Source organism: Oncorhynchus gorbuscha, linkage group LG24 (assembly GCF_021184085.1).
Source record: "Oncorhynchus gorbuscha isolate QuinsamMale2020 ecotype Even-year linkage group LG24, OgorEven_v1.0, whole genome shotgun sequence".
Lineage (NCBI taxonomy): Eukaryota > Metazoa > Chordata > Actinopteri > Salmoniformes > Salmonidae > Oncorhynchus > Oncorhynchus gorbuscha.
Genome location: NC_060196.1, coordinates 66,360,764 through 66,381,896, shown reverse-complemented (window position 1 = coordinate 66,381,896; position 21,133 = coordinate 66,360,764). Strand labels below are relative to the sequence as shown.

Sequence of the window (21,133 nt, the reverse complement as noted above, 5' to 3'; positions counted from 1 at the left end):
CGTTTAACTATATGTCACAAGTAAAAGCCTTGGGTAGAGAGTTGATACAATTCCAAGTCTGGAAGGTTAAAACCACCCTCAGACTCAGAAAGGTTAAAACTCCCCTCAGACTCAGGAAGGTTAAAAACCCCCCTCAGACTCAGGAAGGTTGAAACCACCCTCAGACTCAGGAAGGTTAAAACCACCCTCAGACTCAGGAAGGTTAAAACCCCCTCAGGTTGACTCAAAGGTGTAAACCACCCTCAGACTCAGGAAGGTTAAAACCACCCTCAGACTCAGGAAGGTTAAAACCCCCTCAGACTCAGGAAGGTTAAAACCACCCTCAGACTCAGGAAGGTTAAAACCACCCTCAGACTCAGGAAAAAACCACCCTCAGACTCAGGAAGGTTAAAACCACCCTCAGACTCAGAAAGGTGTAAACTCAGACTCAGGAAGGTTAAAACCACCCTCAGACTCAGGAAGGTTAAAACCAGGAAGGTGTAAACCACCCCCTCAGGAAGGTTAAAACAGACTCAGAAAAGGTTAAAACCCCCTCAGACTCAGGAAGGTTAAAACCCCAGACTCAGACTCAGAAAAGGTTAAAACCCCCTCAGACTCAGAAAGGTTAAAACCCCCCTCAGACTCAGAAAGGTTAAAACCCCCCTCAGACTCAGGAAGGTTAAAACCACCCTCAGACTCAGGAAGGTTAAAACCACCCTCAGACTCTGGAAGATGTTCTATGAGTTTTAACTGCCCATAAAGTCTGTTTTGACAGAGTATACATTTTAAAGAATGTCTTCGGTGGGGTAATTGGTATTACCAATAATAAAACCAAAACCTTTGTCAGCCATGCCGTTCTAAAGAGTTTTATTCTCCCTGTATGATTCATGGGAAGATTATTCCATTTAATTAGATCTGCTTTCATGTGGTTGAGTAATGGAATAAAGTTATCTTTATATATTTGTTGGCACTTATTAAGAATCCTAAGTATTTTATATTTTTTGCGGACCACTTAAAGCACAGGTGTCAAACTCATTCCACAGAGGGCCGAGTGTCTGCGGGTTTTTGCTCCTCTCTTGTTCTTGATTGATGAATTAAGGTCACTAATTAGTAAGGAACTCCCCTCACCTGGTTGTCTAGGTCTCAGTAAGGAACTCCCCTCACCTGGTTGTCTAGGTCTCAGTAAGGAACTCCCCTCACCTGGTTGTCTAGGTCTCAGTAAGGAACTCCCCTCACCTGGTTGTCTAGATCTCAGTAAGGAACTCCCCTCACCTGGTTGTCTAGGTCTCAGTAAGGAACTCCCCTCACCTGGTTGTCTAGATCTCAGTCTCCCCTCACCTGGTTGTCTAGATCTCAGTAAGGAACTCCCCTCACCTGGTTGTCGAGATCTCAGTAAGGAACTCTCCTCACCTGGTTGTCTAGGTCTCAGTAAGGAACTCCCCTCACCTGGTTGTCTAGATCTCAGTAAGGAACTCCCCTCACCTGGTTGTCTAGATCTCAGTAAGGAACTCTCCTCACCTGGTTGTCTAGATCTCAGTAAGGAACTCTCCTCACCTGGTTGTCTAGATCTCAGTAAGGAACTCCCCTCACCTGGTTGTCGAGGTCTCAGTAAGGAACTCCCCTCACCTGGTTGTCTAGATCTTAATTGAAAGGGACAACCAAAAACCAGCAGACACTAGGAATAATGGAATAAGTTTGACAGCCCTAACTTAGAGGATTGCTGTAGATCATGAGTTATGCTTTCTTTTTATCCACGTTAATTTCATATCCTGAGATTTTAGAACATTCTGAAAATATTTTTAGCAAGGGGGTCGAGTTTTCAATATTGGTCAGGTATATGAGGGGGATCATCTGCAAATATGTTTAGTTTATATTCATGTTTATCAATACTGATATGTTTGTGTCCTATCTAATTCTTTCTGGAAGCGGTTCAATTTCCAATCATGAGAGGACAGCATCCCTGTCTTGGTCCCCTTTCTAAAGCAATTTTATCAGATAATGTATTATTTGTGTATATTTTTGCTTTAGCGCATTTAAAGAAATGTTTTTATTAAATGTATTATTTCAGCTGGAAAGTTAAAAGCTTCCAAAGTTTTGAATAGAAAAGGCCAAGACGGCCGAAAGCCTTTTCAGCATCAACAGCCATTATTGATAAATCTAGATCTTGTTTTTTTAGCATATTGTATTAAACTGAAACATGTTCTTGTATTTGTTTGCGTACATTTTTAATAAACCCTGTTTGGTTGATATGTATCAAATCTGGTAAGACTTTTGCCATTCTATTGCTTATGAGCTTTGTTATTATTTTGTCTCAATTTATTAAACTTATGGATCTATAATGAGCAGGGGACTCTCCAGATTTTAACAGAACTGAAATAACTGTTTCATACATGGAAGTAGGAAGTACTGAATGGGGCGGCAGCGTAGCCTAGTGGTTAGAGCGTTGGACTAGTAACTGAAAGGTTGAAATCCCAAGCTGACAAGGTACAAATCTGTCATTCTGCCCCTGAACAAGGCAGTTAACCCACTAGGCTGTCATTAAAAATAAGAATTTGTTCTTAACGGACTTGCCTAAGTAAAAAATTGAGTGCTGTGTGTTGTCATTTGTGTAAAAATGTTAATTCTATGAGAAAGCTGTCCATTCCTGGTGCTTTTCTCCATGTAAATGTTTTAACAGTGTCCAATATTTATTTTTGGGTGATATCTATTTTTTGTCTGCTGATAGACTCAACAACCCTGAAGCAACTAAGGCCAACTGTTGTTTAAATCTGATTTATATAGATTCTGTTGTTTCTAATTAACACATTTGCATTCTTTGTATTTTCAAATAATAACAATATTGTTCAGTTTCATTTCTTGATGTGCAAAAACCACAAGTTCAATCAATCAGGATGTATTTTATAAACCATATCTATCATTGATTACAGTTGCAGGAACATAATCAACCAACTGGGCACCCATACTGGCACTGCTTCCCAAGCCTGTGGGATTTCCTAGAAAGAATGAAGTGTTGGTGACTTGGTGCAACACTGTGACACACTAAAAACTAACAGAACAAAAATGAGTCAAAGTTGTAGTCGTCCACTTCACCGCGCGTCAAACACAACCACTGGAGTCTGGGAGTCGAGGAATAGCAACAAGAATGGAAAATATTATTTCATATAGTAAGTAGCCTTGCACGAGTCTTGGCTTGTGCGAGCCATAACGGCTAATATGAGCAGGAGCCTATCTCCTGTTTTTGTAGCGTGAGTCAGCTTGATGTACAATTACACCCCCTGGACAGGATGTTAGTCTATCACAGGGCAATTTTCTATAATGTACAGTAATGATTGGGTCCCTCCTAGAATTCTTATGTAGAAGGACCGAAGCTCCATTCAGGTGACCTTTTAAAAGGTCATTCTACTCCAAAATGAATGACAATAAAATTATGCAAACACCATCTAAAATAGAATTTCCACCTCCAGAAATGAGCCCAATAACACATTGGTAAAATTATTTGTTAGAATCTTTTTAACATTTTGGGAATATTTGTTTTTGCGACTGCAAGAATTGTTGTTCATTGACTGCTTGTCAGAATCCATATTCCCTAAGGCACTCATAAAATAAACAAATATGTAAAAAAAAAAAAATTGTACCCCTTTTTCGTGGTATCCAATTGGTAGTGAAAATCTTCTCTCATCGCTGCAACTCCTGTACGGACTCGGGAGAGCCGTGTGTCCTCTGAAACACAACCCAACCAAGCCGCACTGCTTCTTGACACAATGCCCTATGGCACTCATAACTTGAGCCATAACAGAATATTCCTTTCGCATAGAACACACAACAAGCCAACTAGGTAAATAGACCAACTATTCTACTATGGGCTTGTTAGATTTTTCTATTAATCACTCATTTCATTTGCACAGGAAAAGTAAAATGTCTACTGTTCTAGCATCTTCAAAGTGTGCCTCAGCAGAAATATATTTTCACATTAAATATATATATTTTTTTGCTTGGCGGCAATGATTTTTCTGTGGCAAATAGCAGCGAACAGGAAAATAAGTGCAGCAGAAACACTATTTAAAAGGATACATCTCTTGGTTCTCTTCTTGTACATGATTCTGTATCCACACTCTCTGCATCTGATTGGATCACGAGCCTTAATTTCATTTTCAGTGTGGCATTCTGTTTGGAGAGAAAACAACATTTCAGCCACTACTACAGCAGACATACTGGTAAGCATTCTATAAGGCATGAGCTGCAGTAGTACATCAACCACGTAGATACGTGTATAGATATGGGTGAACAAAACAAGGGTAGACAACTGAGGGGGCATGTTATGAAAAGTTACTAATAGTCTTAGTTACAGTACAAATAATATATAATAATATGGATTTTTAGAAAAATAGCACCCCATGTACAGTATAATAGAATATTAGTTTCAGAACAACAGACATTACCCCCACATATGTAGATCATAGGCTGTTGCTTGGGGGGTTGCACATCTTTTTGAGCGTCCATGCTTGAATCTGGAGAAAAATCAGATTAAACATTGTCAGTACCGTTTGGTAGTATATTTGTATGTATTATGAATCCCCATTAGCTGTTGCCTTCCTGGTGTCCAGCAAAATTAAGGCAGTTATGCAATTTAAAAAAAAATACAATACATTTCACAACACAATAAGTGTATGCCCTCAGGCCACTCCTGTACTACCTGTGTGTGTGTAGGCATGACACATTTCTGAAATAGCCGAACCAGCATGGATTATAAATGAGATTGTAATGACTAGCTAACATATAACAGGTTTGCAAAGTGAGCCAAAGGCATAATTATCTCACAGCTATTTAGCCAAATATTATGATAACTAACCCCTTGTATCTGTGGTTTAGCCTTAGCTAGTTACCCTGCTATGAATGTTTTCCTGGCTAGCGTTAGCAGGCTAACTTCAAAATAATAACTGAGAAATATCAAAGCATATATCGTGTGTTTAAAACCAATTCAACTTGAAATAATTAGTCATTTAGGTAGCCTACCGGTTTAGAAAGTTGATAAATGTGTTTTTTGTTTCTCTCATGCCAGCGTGCGCAGTCGTACTGGACGTCGCAACAACGTGATTCGTGATTGGTTACCTAATCCTCCATTGTAATTGGTCCATCAATGCTTAGCAGGATTTTATTTTTTTATTTAACTAGGCAAGTCAGTTAAAGAACACATTCTTATTTAAAATGACGCTTTATTCAATATATTTTCTAGCAGTTTGATGTCAAATGAAATATAACAATATTTACATAGGAGTCTTTCTGTGTTTGTCACAAGCCATAATTCGTTTTTTTTCTCGACGGGACTTGGAAGATTTTAGGTTCACAGCTCCAGAACAGCAGAGGGCGCTGTTCAGTTCATGTAAGCGCCATTACACACTGCAAATCCGAAGACGATATCGCCACAGATAGAACAATGAGATAGATATTTTACCGGATGTAGAAATGTCAAGCATCCGTTTGGCGTTTCCACTCACCTCCAAATATGGTGATGAGAAGAAGCCCAGTGGCGGGCAGTGTGGGAAGATGGGATGAGATGGAATTCTACAAATGTTGTCATCGTTGAAACATTTGCTCTCAATACAGTTTTCTGTTCCCAAAACTAAAATATGTTACAAACAGAGTGGACTAAGTATTGTCCAAAGTTTAAGACAAACGCAGGAGGCCTTTTGTCTTTTGGTAGTCCATCATTGTAAATAAGAATTTGTTATTAACTGACTTGCCTAGTTAAATAAAGGTTAAATAAAAATAAAATTGAGTTATTGCACATGAATACTTCACAGAGCAGGCGTTTCCTAACGGAAAAATGAAAATATATGCTAGAACACACCAATAGGCGAACTCGTGCATGGCTCTGCACCATCCTTGCGTGTTCTGCCCACTATGACTCAGTTGTTCCCATTGCAAATAACAGGCTGTGGTTTGTCTAGATTATCTTTGATACTGCCACACAATGAGTTAGTTATAAAATGAGTTAGTTATAAAAAAAAATCTTTGACGATGCCTTAAAGGCTTTTCAAATAAGACGAAATATAGTTCCTTGGTGGACTGAAGCATGTGATAAGGCTTTTAAAACTTTAAAGAATAATTTGACATTTGATAGCATGATAGTCTTTCAGAGAAAGAGAGTGTTTTCTAGAATGCAAAGAAAGGTTCATGGAGGGAATTCTGTACTTCTATAGGAAGGCAAACTCAACTGGGGGATGTGTGGAAGAGTGGATGTGGTTGGAAGAGTGCGCTTTTTAAAAATGGAAAAGCGTTGTATTCCTTGAGAAGGCAAGAACAATATATATGTCAGGAGAAGTGCAGTATTATCATAAGGACAATCGAGAGCATCCTGGCGGGCTGTATCACCGCCTGGTACGGCAACTGCTCCGCCCTCAACCGTGTGGAAGAGTGGATGTGGTTGGAAGAGTGCAGGTGCTTTTAAAAATGGAAAAGCGTTGTACTGTGGAGACCCAACTCCAGCCATTTTAATAATGGAGATTGTGGCAGCCACTTTAAACAATGTTAAATGTTACTTACCCTACATTATTCATCTCATATACATATGTATATACTGTTCCTTGAACACATGAAGCCACTTTAACTATGCAAGAACAATATATATACTGTCAGGAGAAGTGCAGTATTATCAGTTAGATTAGGATCACTGCATTGTCGGAACTAGAAGCACAAGCATTGGAATCTGCTAGGTGGAATGGAGGAAAACGTATACTTGAATAGAATGGAGGGAAAAAGAGAGACGGAGGAGGTCTAAGAGAGTGGGAGGATGAGGGTACGCTTGAATTGGTTAAAAAAGAGAGATGGTTTGTTTAAAGAAGAATGGTAGAAAGTGTAAGCAGAGTGAGCTGATGACAGGAGGAGAAATTGAAGTGAAAGCAGGGTGAAGTATCGGAGGTGGTAGGTGTGGTGTGGCCTCACACTCCGGTACAGTAGGTGGCGTTGTATGCGCATCAGTCGGTTGCGATTCCCCCGATAAAAGTTAAAGAAGAATAAACCTTTTACACGACAGCTGACCGGACCTCTTGCCTAAAAACAACGACAGAAACAGAAAATATCACAAATATTAGTTTGAATTTGTTGTATTTTAGCGTTTTAAACAAGGGTGACTACTATTTGAAGTTGTAAAGCATGGAGCCGACAGCGCCCAAAAGGTGTGTGGGAGTTAGACACATTTAGATAGTTTACTAACAATATTTGTCATGTTTTATAAGCTAGAGTGTTAGCTTCACCATTATGAGTCAAAGTTTGACTTGTAGTTATCTAACTAGACATTTTATGCTTTACCTTAATGTAGCTACCGGTGGGCTAGTTTTCTAGTTAGACAGAAACGGTCTGAAAATGTATTATATGTTTTTGTCATGTTTACATTTATGCCTGAAAAGCTAGCTAACTACTTTGACATAAATTACATTAAAATCCATGTAGACCCAGTTCCACAATGCCAGTCATGTTGTTCATACTGTGAAATTGAAATGAATAGAAAGATATTGAACCCTCTTAACGAGAAAATAATGGGTCACTCTAATGGCTGCCTGGTGTTGTGATGCCATCATTTCCATGCTAATTAAACATCTCTTAAAACTGATGCTGGATTTGTTATGGTAATGTGGAATGCTAATTCATATGATGCAGCTCATGGAATGTATTTTTTTGTTTAATCAACAAATCACAAAGCAGATTGACTTCCTGCTTTTACTTCCAGGCATGGGTACACTGTGTGGTTTTTAATTTTTTTATTTTACTAGGCAAGTCAGTTAAGAACACATTCTTATTTTCAATGACGGCCTGGGAACAGTGGGTTAACTGCCTGTTCAGGGGCAGAACGACAGATTTGTACCTTGTCAGCTCGGGGGTTTGAACTCGCAACATTCCGGTTACTAGTCCAACGCTCTAACCACTAGGCTACGCTGCCGCCCCAGTACTGGTTATAGTGTGGGGTCTGCCATCATTGACTTGAATAGGGACGCCTGTTCTATCCATTATATTTCTATTGTTCATGCTCAAACTTCCTCCACAGCAAGCTGAAGAAACTGAGTGAAGACAGTCTCACAAAACAACCGGAGGAGGTCTTTGATCTTCTGGAAAAACTAGGTGAAGGGTGAGAATATTCATTCATTCATATATTTTCTTACAGCATTATAACTTGAATAACACTTATAATGAAAATAAAGAGATGTTCATGTAAATTGACATTGTAATAATGACTAGATTATTTATGCAACAGCTGATGGAACCACTAATGTAGATATTGTTGAGGTATTACCCTTACAAACTATCTCATGAACTTCTTATTTTTTCTTAAGATGCTTACGTTTTTACATGTGTTTTGTGAATCTGGGCCCTGGTCTTTGGTACTTTCTGCATAATTTCCACTGTCTTGATTCATCTCCTCCAGGTCCTATGGCAGTGTGTTTAAAGCCATCCATAAGGAGTCAGGCCAGGTGGTGGCTATCAAACAGGTGCCTGTTGAGTCAGACCTCCAGGAGATCATCAAGGAGATATCCATCATGCAGCAGTGTGACAGGTATTCTGTATGTAAGAGAGGAAAGAGTCTCTGGCCCAGACGTTCATCAGGCAGAGCTAGCATGGCTCCAGAGGCTAGTGAGAAGAGAACAGTCTCCTCCACCCACAATCACATAACCAGTACCCCACACTCTGTTACTATAACCAGTACCCCACACTCTGTTACTATAACCAGTACCTCACTCTGTTACTATAACCAGTACCCCACACTCTGTTACTATAACCAGTACCCCACACTCTGTTACTATAACCAGTACCCCACACTCTGTTACTATAACCAGTACCCCACACTCTGTTACTATAACCAGTACCCCACACTCTGTTACTATAACCAGTACCCCACACTCTGTTACTATAACCAGTACCCCACACTCTGTTACTATAACCAGTACCCCACACTCTGTTACTATAACCAGTACTCTGTTACTATAACCAACCAGTACCCCAGTACACTCTGTTACTATAACCAGTACCCCACACTCTGTTACTATAACCAGTACCACACACTCTGTTACTATAACCAGTACCACACACTCTGTTACTATAACCAGTACCACACACTCTGTTACTATAACCAGTACCCCACACTCTATTACTATAACCAGTACCCCACACTCTGTTACTATAACCAGTACCACAGACACTACCCCACACTCTGTTACTATAACCAGTACCCCACACTCTGTTACTATAACCAGTACCCCACACTCTGTTACTATAACCAGTACCCCACACTCTGTTACTATAACCAGTACCCCACACTCTGTTACTATAACCAGTACCCCACACTCTGTTAATATAACCAGTACCCCACACTCTGTTTGCTCACCTTTCATCGATAATTGTTTGTTCACTGTCTCTCCTCCTGTCCAGTCCCTATGTGGTGAAGTACTATGGCAGCTACTTTAAGAACACAGACCTGTGGATAGTGATGGAGTACTGTGGAGCCGGGTCTGTTTCAGACATCATCAGACTACGCAATAAGACGGTCAGTATATTGACTAAAAGTGTGAGAATGAAGATGATCTTTTGTATTTCGGTAGCCTTTTACCAGTCATTTCTCATGTTAATGTGTATTCATAGACTACTGAATTATCAGAATGAATCATTTATACCATCTCCTCTTGTAAAGCTCACAGAGGATGAGATAGCCACCATCCTCAAGTCCACATTGAAAGGTCTGGAGTATCTGCATTTCATGAGGAAGATCCACAGAGACATCAAGGCAGGCAACATTCTCCTCAACACAGAGGGCCATGCCAAACTGGCTGACTTTGGAGTAGCGGGACAACTCACGGTCTGTCTACCTGTCTGTGTCTACCTGTCTGTGTCTACCTGTCTGTGTCTACCTGTCTGTGTCTACCTGTCTGTGTCTACCTGTCTGTGTCTACCTGTCTGAGTCTACCTGTCTGTGTCTACCTGTCTGTGTCTACCTGTCTGTGTCTACCTGTCTGAGTCTGCCTGTCTGAGTCTACCTGTCTGTGTCTACCTGTCTGAGTCTGCCTGTCTGAGTCTGCCTGTCTGAGTCTGCCTGTCTGAGTCTGCCTGTCTGAGTCTGCCTGTCTGAGTCTGCCTGTCTGAGTCTGCCTGTCTGTGTCTACCTGTCTGTGTCTACCTGTCTGTGTCTACCTGTCTGAGTCTACCTGTCTGAGTCTGCCTGTCTGAGTCTGCCTGTCTGAGTCTGCCTGTCTGAGTCTGCCTGTCTGTGTCTACCTGTCTGTGTCTACCTGTCTGTGTCTACCTGTCTGTGTCTACCTGTCTGTGTCTACCTGTCTGAGTCTGCCTGTCTGTGTCTACCTGTCTGAGTCTGCCTGTCTGAGTCAAATCAAATCAAATCAAATTTTATTTGTCACATACACATGGTTAGCAGATGTTAATGCGAGTGTAGCGAAATGCTTGTGCTTCTAGTTCCGACAATGCAGTGATAACCAACAAGTAATCTAACTAACAATTCCAAAACTACTGTCTTATACACAGTGTAAAGGGATAAGGAACATGTACATAAGGATATATGAATGAGTGATGGTACAGAGCAGCATACAGTAGATGGTATCGAGTACAGTATATACATATGAGATGAGTGTGTAGACAAAGTAAACAAAGTGGCATAGTTAAAGTGGCTAGTGATACATGTGTTACATAAGGATGCAGTCGATGTTGTAGAGTACAGTATATACATATGCATATGAGATGAATAATGTAGGGTAAGTAACATTATATAAGGTAGCATTGTTTAAAGTGGCTAGTGATATATTTACATCATTTCCCATCAATTTCCATTATTAAAATGGCTGGAGTTGGGTCAGTGTCAATGACAGTGTGTTGGCAGCAGCCACTCAATGTTAGTGGTGGCTATTTAACAGTCTGATGGCCTTGAGATAGAAGCTGTTTTTCAGTCTCTCGGTCCCAGCTTTGATGCACCTGTACTGACCTCGCCTTCTGGATGATAGCGGGGTGAACAGGCAGTGGTTCGGGTGGTTGATGTCCTTGATGATCTTTATGGCCTTCCTGTAACAACGGGTGGTGTAGGTGTCCTGGAGGGCAGGTAGTTTGCCCCCGGTGATGCGTTGTGCAGTCCTCACTACCCTCTGGAGAGCCTTACGGTTGAGGGCGGAGCAGTTGCCGTACCAGGCGGTGATACAGCCCGCCAGGATGCTCTCGATTGTGCATCTGTAGAAGTTTGTGAGTGCTTTTGGTGACAAGCCGAATTTCTTCAGCCTCCTGAGGTTGAATAGGCGCTGCTGCGCCTTCTTCACGACGCTGTCAGTGTGAGTGGACCAATTCAGTTTGTCTGTGATGTGTATGCCGAGGAACTTAAAACTAGCTACCCTCTCCACTACTGTTCCATCGATGTGGATAGGGGGGTGTTCCCTCTGCTGTTTCCTGAAGTCCACAATCATCTCCTTAGTTTTGTTGACGTTGAGTGTGAGGTTATTTTCCTGACACCACACTCCAAGGGCCCTCACCTCCTCCCTGTAGGCCGTCTCGTCGTTGTTGATAATCAAGCCTACCACTGTTGTGTCGTCCGCAAACTTGATGATTGAGTTGGAGGCGTGCGTGGCCACGCAGTCGTGGGTGAACAGGGAGTACAGGAGAGGGCTCAGAACGCACCCTTGTGGGGCCCCCGTGTTGAGGATCAGCGGGGAGGAGATGTTGTTGCCTACCCTCACCACCTGGGGGCGGCCCGTCAGGAAGTCCAGTACCCAGTTGCACAGGGCGGGGTCGAGACCCAGGGTCTCGAGCTTGATGACGAGCTTGGAGGGTACTATGGTGTTGAATGTCGAGCTGTAGTCGATGAACAGCATTCTCACATAGGTATTCCTCTTGTCCAGGTGGGTTAGGGCAGTGTGCAGTGTGGTTGAGATTGCATCGTCTGTGGACCTATTTGGGCGGTAAGCAAATTGGAGTGGGTCTAGGGTGTCAGGTAGGGTGGAGGTGATATGGTCCTTGACTAGTCTCTCAAAGCACTTCATGATGACGGAAGTGAGTGCTATGGGGCGGTAGTCGTTTAGCTCAGTTACCTTAGCTTTCTTGGGAACAGGAACAATGGTGGCCCTCTTGAAGCATGTGGGAACAGCAGACTGGTATAGGGATTGATTGAATATGTCCGTAAACACACCGGCCAGCTGGTCTGCGCATGCTTGGAGGGCGCGGCTGGGGATGCCGTCTGGGCCTGCAGCCTTGCGAGGGTTAACACGTTTAAATGTCTTACTCACCTCGGCTGCAGTGAAGGAGAGACTGCATGTTTCCGTTGCAGGCCGTGTCAGTGGCACTGTATTGTCCTCAAAGCGGGCAAAAAAGTTATTTAGTCTGCCTGGGAGCAAGACATCCAGACAGTCTGCCTGTCTGAGTCTGCCTGTCTGTGTCTACCTGTCTGAGTCTGCCTGTCTGAGTCTGCCTGTCTGAGTCTGCCTGTCTGAGTCTGCCTGTCTGAGTCTGCCTGTCTGAGTCTGCCTGTCTGTGTCTACCTGTCTGTGTCTGCCTGTCTGAGTCTACCTGTCTGAGTCTACCTGTCTGAGTCTGCCTGCCTGTCTGAGTCTGCCTGCCTGTCTGAGTCTGCCTGCCTGTCTGAGTCTGCCTGCCTGTCTGAGTCTGCCTGCCTGTCTGAGTCTGCCTGCCTGTCTGAGTCTGCCTGCCTGCCTGTGTCTGCCTGCCTGTCTGTGTCTGCCTGTCTGTCTGCCTGTCTGTCTGCCTGTCTGTCTGCCTGCCTGCCTGCCTGTCTGTCTGTCTGTCTGTCTGTCTGTCTGTCTGTCTGTCTGTCTGTCTGTCTGTCTGTCTGTCTGTCTGCCTGTGTTTGCATGTCTGCCTGTGTCTGTCTGCCTGTCTGTGTCTGCATGTCTGCCTGTCTGTGTCTGCATGTCTGCCTGTGTCTGTCTGCCTGTCTGTGTCTGTGTGTCTGCCTGTCTGTGTCTGTGTGTCTGTCTGCCTGTGTCTGCCTGTCTGTCTACCTGTCTGTGTCTGCCTGTCTGTCTACCTGTCTGTGTCTACCTGCCTGTGTCTGTCTGTGTCTGTCTGCCTGTGTCTGTCTGCCTGTCTGTCTGCCTGTGTCTGTCTGTCTGTCTGTGTCTGCATGTCTGTCTTCAACTCTCTCTGTCTCCCTGAAGTGAATTCTGTCTAACGATGTAATCTGGTGTCAGTTTGATCAGGCGTTCTTATTTTCCTTGTAGTGATTGTAGCAGTGTATCACAGAAGTTTATATATAGATGAGACTAATGCTCCTATTATTCTGTCCCTGTCTAGGACACGATGGCAAAGCGGAACACAGTGATCGGGACTCCGTTCTGGATGGCTCCAGAGGTCATCCAGGAGATCGGATATAACTGTGTGGCAGACATCTGGTCCCTGGGCATCACCTCTATAGAGATGGCTGAGGGCAAACCTCCCTACGCTGATATACATCCCATGAGGGTGAGTCTAACCCTGGGCATCACCTCTATAGAGATGGCTGAGGGCAAACCTCCCTACGCTGATATACATCCCATGAGGGTGAGTCTAACCCTGGGCATCACCTCTATAGAGATGGCTGAGGGCAAACCTCCCTACGCTGATATACATCCCATGAGGGTGAGTCACCTAACCTCTAACCCTGGGCATCACCTCTATAGAGATGGCTGAGGGCAAACCTCCCTACGCTGATATACATCCCATGAGGGTGAGTCTAACCTCTAACCCTGGGCATCACCTCTATAGAGATGGCTGAGGGCAAACCTCCCTACGCTGATATACATCCCATGAGGGTGAGTCTAACCTCTAACCCTGGGCATCACCTCTATAGAGATGGCTGAGGGCAAACCTCCCTACGCTGATATACATCCCATGAGGGTGAGTCTAACCTCTAACCCTGGGCATCACCTCTATAGAGATGGCTGAGGGCAAACCTCCCTACGCTAATATACATCCCATGAGGGTGAGTCTGACCTCTAACCCTGGGCATCACCTCTATAGAGATGGCTGAGGGCAAACCTCCCTACGCTGATATACATCCCATGAGGGTGAGTCTGAGTTTGGGCATCACCTCTATAGAGATGGCTGAGGGCAAACCTCCCTACGCTGATATACATCCCATGAGGGTGAGTCTAACCTCTAACCCTGGGCATCACCTCTATAGAGATGGCTGAGGGCAAACCTCCCTACGCTGATATACATCCCATGAGGGTGAGTCTAACCCTGGGCATCACCTCTATAGAGATGGCTGAGGGCAAACCTCCCTACGCTGATATACATCCCATGAGGGTGAGTCTAACCTCTAACCCTGGGCATCACCTCTATAGAGATGGCTGAGGGCAAACCTCCCTACGCTGATATACATCCCATGAGGGTGAGTGAGTCTAACCTCTAACCCTGGGCATCACCTCTATAGAGATGGCTGAGGGCAAACCTCCCTACGCTGATATACATCCCATGAGGGTGAGTCTAACCTCTAACCCTGGGCATCACCTCTATAGAGATGGCTGAGGGCAAACCTCCCTACGCTGATATACATCCCATGAGGGTGAGTCTGAGTTTGGGCAGGACAGTTCAGTGAGGTTAGTCTCATTGTTGATTATAATTCACCTAGCTGCTGACTATACCTGAAAAATAAGACATCTGGGATACTTCACAAACACCTGGATGTCTCAGAATCACAAATAAACATTCTTCCAAATATATTTTATAACCCTTTTTTGGTAACTACATGATTCCATGTGTGTAATTTCATAGTTTTTATGTCTTCACTATTATTCTACAATATAGAAAATAGTAACAATAAAGAAAAACCCTTGAATGAGAAGGTGTCAACTTCTGACTGGTCAAATGTTTCTTTATTTGTACTATTTTCTACATTGTAGAATAATAGTGAAGACATCAAAACTATGAAATAACACATATGGAATCATGTAGTTACCAAAAAAAGTGTTAAACAAATCAAAATATATTTGAGATTCTTCCAAGTAGCCAAGCTTTGCCTTGATGACAGCTTTACACACTCTTGGCATTCTCTGAACCAGTTTCATGAGGTAGTCACCTGGAATGCATTTCAATTAACAGGTGTGCCTTAACTTCATTTGTGGAATTTCTTTCCTTAATGTGTTTGAGCCAATCAGTTGAGTTGTGACAAGTTAGGGGTGGTATACAGAACAACCCTATTTGGTAAAAGACCAAGTCCATATTATAGCAAAAACAGCTCAAATAAGCAAAGTCCATCATTACTGAAGACATGAAGGTCAGTCCATCATTACCTTAAGACATGAAGGTCAGTCCATCATTACCTTAAGACATGAAGGTCAGTCCATCATTACCTTAAGACATGAAGGTCAGTCCATCATTACTTTAAGACATGAAGGTCAGTCCATCATTACTTTAAGACATGAAGGTCAGTCCATCATTACTTTAAGACATGAAGGTCAGTCCATCATTACCTTAAGACATGAAGGTCAGTCCATCATTACCTTAAGACATGAAGGTCAGTCCATCATTACCTTAAGACATGAAGGTCAGTCAATACAGAACATTTCAAGGACTCTGAAAGTTTCTTCAAGTGCAGTCGCAAAAACCATCAAGCGCAATGATTACACTGGCGCTCATGAGGACCGCCACAGGAAAGGAGGACCCATAGTTACCTCTGCTGCAGAGGATAAGTTCATTAGAGTTACCAGCCTCAGAAATAGCAGCCCAAATAAATACTTCACAGAGGTCAAGTAACAGACACATCTCAACATCAACTGTTCAGAGGAGACTGTGAATCAGAAACCACTACTAAAGGACACTAATAATAAGAGATTTGCTTGGGCCAAGAAACATGAGCAATGGACATTAGACCAGTGGAAATCTGTCCTTTGGTCTGATGAGTCCAAACTTGAAATTTTTGGTTCCAACCCCGTGTCTTTGTGAGACGAGGTGTGGCTGAACAGATGATCTCCGCATGTGTGTTTCCCACCGTGAAGCATGGAGGAGATGGTGTGGGGGTGCTTTGCTGGTGACACTGTCAATGATTTATTTCGAATTCAAGGGACATAGCCAGCATGGCTACCACAACATTCTGCAGCAACACGCCATCCCATCTGGGCTTAGTGAGACTCATTTGTTTTTCAACAGGACAATGACTCAAAACACACCTCCAGGCTGTGTAAGGGCTATTTGACCAAGAAGGAAAGTGATGGAGTGCTGCATCAGATGTCCTGGCCTCTACAATCACCCGACCTCAACCCAGTTGAGATGATTTAGGATGAGTTGGACCGCAGAGTGAAGGAAAAGCAGACAACAAATGCTCAGCATATGTGGGAATTCCTTCAAGACTGATGTAAAAGAATTCCAGGTTAAGCTGGTTGTGAGAATGCCAACAGTGTGCAAAGCTGTCATCTAGGTGAAGGGTGGCAACTTTGAAGAATATAAAGTATATTTTGATTTGTTTAACACTTTTTTTTGTTACTTCATGATTCCATATGTGTTTCATAGTTGTGATGTCTTCATTGATATTCTACAATGTCGAAAATAGTAAAAAGAAAAACTCTTAAATGAGTAGGTCTGTCCAAACTTTTGACTGGTACTGTGTGTGAGTCCATGCAAGAGCGTTAGGTCAATGCAGGTAGTCCCGCTAGGCATTTGATTAGCTATTTAGCGGTCTTGTTTAGCAGTCTTATGGCTTGAAGCTGTTCAGGGTCCTGTTGGTTCCACACTTAGTGCAGCGGTATCGTTTGCCGTGCGGTAGCACACAGAACAGTCTATGACTTGGGTGGCTGGAGTCTGACACATTTTTAGGACCTTCCTCTGACACCGCCTGATATAAAGGTCCTGGATGGCAGAGAGCTCTCGGCCCCAGTGATGTACTGGGCTTTACTCAACACACTTTGTAGCGCCTTGCGGTCGGGTCTATAGACTTGCAGGTGCCGAACCAAGCAGTCTATAGACATTCATTAGGGTTACAGAGAGGTTCTGTACCAAGCGGTCTATAGACATTCATTAGGGTTACAGAGAGGTTCTGTACCAAGCGGTCTATAGACATTCATTAGGGTTACAGAGAGGTTCTGTACCAAGCGGTCTATAGACATTCATTAGGGTTTACATTGAGGCTTCTATACTACCTGCTTAACTAGGTGTTTTCTGTCTCTCCTTCCTCTGTATTACTGTCAGGCTATTTTCATGATCCCAACCAACCCTCCACCTACATTCAGGAAGCCTGAGCTGTGGACAGACGACTTCACACACTTTGTAAAGAAATGTCTGGTGAAGAACCCAGAACAGAGAGCTACAGCCACGCAACTACTACAGGTGAGAGATACACACACAACTACTACAGGTGAGAGATACACACGCAACTACTACAGGTGAGAGATACACACGCAACTACTACAGGTGAGAGATACACACGCAACTACTACAGGTGAGAGATACACACGCAACTACTACAGGTGAGAGATACACACGCAACTACTACAGGTGAGAGATACACACGCAACTACTACAGGTGAGAGATACACACGCAACTACTACAGGTGAGAGATACACACACAACTACTACAGGTGAGAGATACAGCCACACAACTACTACAGGTGAGAGATACAGCCACACAACTACTACAGGTGAGAGATACAGCCAACTACTACAGGTGAGAGATACACACACAACTACTACAGGTGAGAGATACAGCCATACAACTACTACAGGTGAGAGATACAGCCACACAACTACTACAGGTGAGAGATACAGCCACACAACTACTACAGGTGAGAGATACAGCCACACAACTACTACAGGTGAGAGATACAGCCACACAACTACTACAGGTGAGAGATACAGCCACACAACTACTACAGGTGAGAGATACAGCACAACTACTACAACTACTACAGGTGAGAGATACAGCACACTACTACTACTACAGGTGAGAGATACAGCCACACAACTACTACAGGTGAGAGATACAGCCACACAACTACTACAGGTGAGAGATACAGCCACACAACTACTACAGGTGAGAGATACAGCCACACAACTACTACAGGTGAGAGATACAGCCACACAACTACTACAGGTGAGAGATACAGCCACACAACTACTACAGGTGAGAGATACAGCCTACTACAGGTGAGAGATACTGAGAGATACACACACAAAACTACTAGGTGAGAGATACAGCAACTACACAACTACTACAGGTGAGAGATACAGCCACACAACTACTACAGGTGAGAGATACACACGCAACTACTAGAGAGATACACACGTATACTACAAGAGATACACACGCAACTACTACAGGTGACCACACAACTACTACAGGTGAGAGATACACACGCAACTACTACAGGTGAGAGATACACACGCAACTACTACAGGTGAAACAGAACTACAGAATTGTATTTTTGAATACACACGCAACTACTATGGTCAGTATGGACACGCAACTACTACAGGTGAAAAACACAACTACTACAGGTGAGAGATACACACGCAACTACTACAGGTGAGATATTGTTGATCAACAACGACAAACCACCGCGGTCTGAGAACTTAGATCGAAAATTACTGAGGGTAATACGCAACTACAAGGTGATTGCCACTCCTATTTGAGATACAGCATCTTCAATTTAAGCCTACTAGAACTGTGTCCTCAGGCCTGGAGGAATCAAAGTCAGGTTCCTCTACCAGGTGAGAGAATAGTACAGACCCTTCAACTACTAAAGATACAGCCACACACTACTACAGGTGAGAGATACAGCCACACAACTACTACTACAGCCACGTAACTACTACTGAGAAGCCACGCAAAACTACAGGTGAGAGATACAGCCACGCAACTACAGGTGAGAGATACAGTACAACTACTGGTGTTTGACCAGATACAAGTAAACAAATTGACAACAGACTTTCAACACCCTTATGGAAGGACATTCAACAAGCACTTACACAAATGACTGATGATTGGCTGAGACAAATTGATGATAAAAAGTTTGTGGGGGCTGTCTTGTTAGACTTCAGTGCAGCTTTTGACATGATTGATCATAGTCTGCTGCTGGAATAACATATGTGTTATGGCTTTACACCCCCTGCTTTAATGTGGATAAAGAGTTACCAGATCAATTCTATTTCACAGTAAACAAATTGAACACAGAGGGTGTTCAACAAGCTTTACACAAATGACTGATGATTGGCTGAGACAAATTGATGATAAAAAGTTACCTGTTTAACAGAACACAGAGGGTGTTATGGGTTTACACCCCCTGCTATATTGTGGATAAAGAGTTACCTGTTTAACAGAACACAGAAGGTGTTATGGCTTTACACCCCCTGCTATAATGTGGATAAAGAGTTACCTGTCTAACAGAACACAGAGGGTGTTCTTTAATGGAAGCCTCTTCAACATTATCCAGGTAGAATCAGGAATTCCCCAGGGCAGCTGTTTAGGCCCTTTACTTTGTTCAATCTTTACTAATGACATGCCACTGGTTTTGAGTAAAGCCAGTGTGTCTATGTATGTGGGTGACTCAACACAATACACATCAGCTACTACATACTGAAATGACTGCAACACTTAACAAAGAGCTGCAGTTAGTTTCAGAATGGGTGGCAAGGAATAAGTTAGTCCTAAATATTTTTAACACTAAAAGCAATGTATTTCAAATCAAAATCAAAGTTTATTTGTCACGTGCGATGAATACAACAGGTGAAATGCTTACTTACAGGCTCTAACCAATAGTGCAAAAAAGGTGTTAGGTGAACAATAGGTAAGTAAAGAAATAAAACAACAGTAAAAAGACAGTATATACAGTAGAGAGGCTATAGAAGTAGTGAGGCCTCATACAGACACCTGTTAGTCAGGCTGATTGAGGTAGTATGTACATGTAGATATGGTTAAAGTGACTATGCATATATGATAAAGAGGGAGTAGCAGCAGCGTAAAAAGATTTGGGACAAATCATTCACTAAACCCTAAACCTCACATCCATCTTGTAATGAATAATGTGGCATGTTGAGATGACTAAACTGCTTGTAGTAACCCTGGGTTGTAACCTGTCATGGTCAAAACATATTGATACAACAGTAGCTAAGATTTTAAATTTTTTATTTCACCTTTTAGTTAATAGGCCAGTTGAGAACAAGTTCTCATTTACCACTGCGACCTGGTCAAGATAAAGCAAAGCAGTGCAACAAAAACAACAACACAGAGTTACACATATACAAATACAATAGAATCATCTGTATACAGTGTGTAGATGGGGAGAAGTCTGTTCATAATAAAGCGCTACTCTACCTTCTTAACAACATTATCAACAAGACAAGTCCTACAGGCCCTAGTTTTGTAGCACCTGGACTACTGTTCAGTTGTGTGGTCAGGTGCCACAAAGAGGGACTTAGGAAAATTGCAATTGGCTCAGAACAGGGCAGCACGGCTGGCCCTTGGATGTACACAGAGAGCTAATATTAATAATATGCATGTCAATCTCTCCTTGCTCAAAGTGGAGGAGATATTGACTTCATCACTACTTGTATTTATGAGAGGTATTGACATGTTGAATGTACCGAGCTGTCTGTCTAAACTACTAGCACACAGCTCAGACACCCATGCGTACCCCACAAGACATGCCACCAGAGGTCTATTTAAACTACTAGCACACAGCTCAGACACCCATGTGTACCCCACAAGACATGCCACCAAGGTCTCTTCAAAGGGAGTGTCGTGTCTTTACTATCATTAAATTGAAGACTTCGTTTTTCTCAAAGATTCTCTGTAATTGGTATTACGCTATCAAATTGATTAATCATGTAACTGTAATTAACTAGGAAGTCGGGGCACCAAGGAAAATATTCAGATTACAAAGTTATCATTTCCTAAAATAACTTTTCAGATATTTTATCTGATCAATTAGTCTTCGAATTAATTAATTATTTACTTTACCTCACCTTAGTCTCATTCCAAACGTCGTAAATCTGCACGAACCCAGTCTCCCCTCTGAGTCATCCAGACATCAATTGTCTTAAATCATTTATTTATTACTAAGTAAGTAATTCACAGAAATGCATAAACAAAACAACAAGTGAAATATGGTTACAAGAAATGATAGGAGAATGTGCCCCTAGTGGGCTGAACCGGCATGACGGCTTGTTAGACAAAAGGGGAAGTGGGGG

At 42.7% G+C, this 21,133-nt stretch overlaps 2 protein-coding genes across 5 annotated transcripts in view; one reads left to right on the top strand and one right to left on the bottom strand.

The window, feature by feature from the left end:
* Positions 1-2,861: 2,861 nt before the first annotated feature.
* On the bottom strand, positions 2,862-5,091 carry LOC124012833 (DNA-directed RNA polymerases I, II, and III subunit RPABC4). Its single transcript, XM_046326826.1, has 4 exons — positions 4,993-5,091; positions 4,419-4,487; positions 4,051-4,143; positions 2,862-3,088 (listed from the first exon to the last, which is right to left on the bottom strand). Exons 2-4 carry the CDS (start codon positions 4,477-4,479, stop codon positions 3,066-3,068), a joined length of 177 nt encoding a protein of 58 aa, XP_046182782.1. The 5' UTR covers positions 4,480-4,487; positions 4,993-5,091; the 3' UTR covers positions 2,862-3,065.
* A 1,892-nt stretch (positions 5,092-6,983) lies between these two features.
* LOC124013090 (serine/threonine-protein kinase 3-like) overlaps positions 6,984-21,133 on the top strand; it is a 38,160-nt gene continuing 24,010 nt past the window's right edge. For all 4 annotated transcript variants that reach the window (XR_006834812.1, XR_006834811.1, XM_046327246.1 and 1 more), the window contains exons 1-7: positions 6,984-7,154; positions 8,021-8,101; positions 8,399-8,527; positions 9,400-9,514; positions 9,659-9,823; positions 13,267-13,434; positions 17,137-17,274. Coding sequence is in view for 2 of the 4 variants with exons in the window: in XM_046327246.1 (XP_046183202.1) it covers positions 7,132-7,154; positions 8,021-8,101; positions 8,399-8,527; positions 9,400-9,514; positions 9,659-9,823; positions 13,267-13,434; positions 17,137-17,274 (819 nt within the window). In the remaining 2 variants the exon portion in view is untranslated. The remainder of the gene's footprint in view (positions 7,155-8,020; positions 8,102-8,398; positions 8,528-9,399; positions 9,515-9,658; positions 9,824-13,266; positions 13,435-17,136; positions 17,275-21,133) is intronic.

Bases quoted from the DNA above. Each gene is read 5' to 3' on its own strand.
- LOC124012833 (XM_046326826.1), bottom strand. From the start codon at position 4,479: ATGGACGCTCAAAAAGATGTGCAACCCCCCAAGCAACAGCCTATGATC. The intron at 4,144-4,418 runs GTAATGTCTGTT...CTCTCCAAACAG, and splicing joins TATGATCTACATATGTGGGG to AATGCCACACTGAAAATGAA. The intron at 3,089-4,050 runs GTATCCTTTTAA...CCCAGACTCCAG, and splicing joins CAAGAAGAGAACCAAGAGAT to TGGTTGTGTTTGACGCGCGG.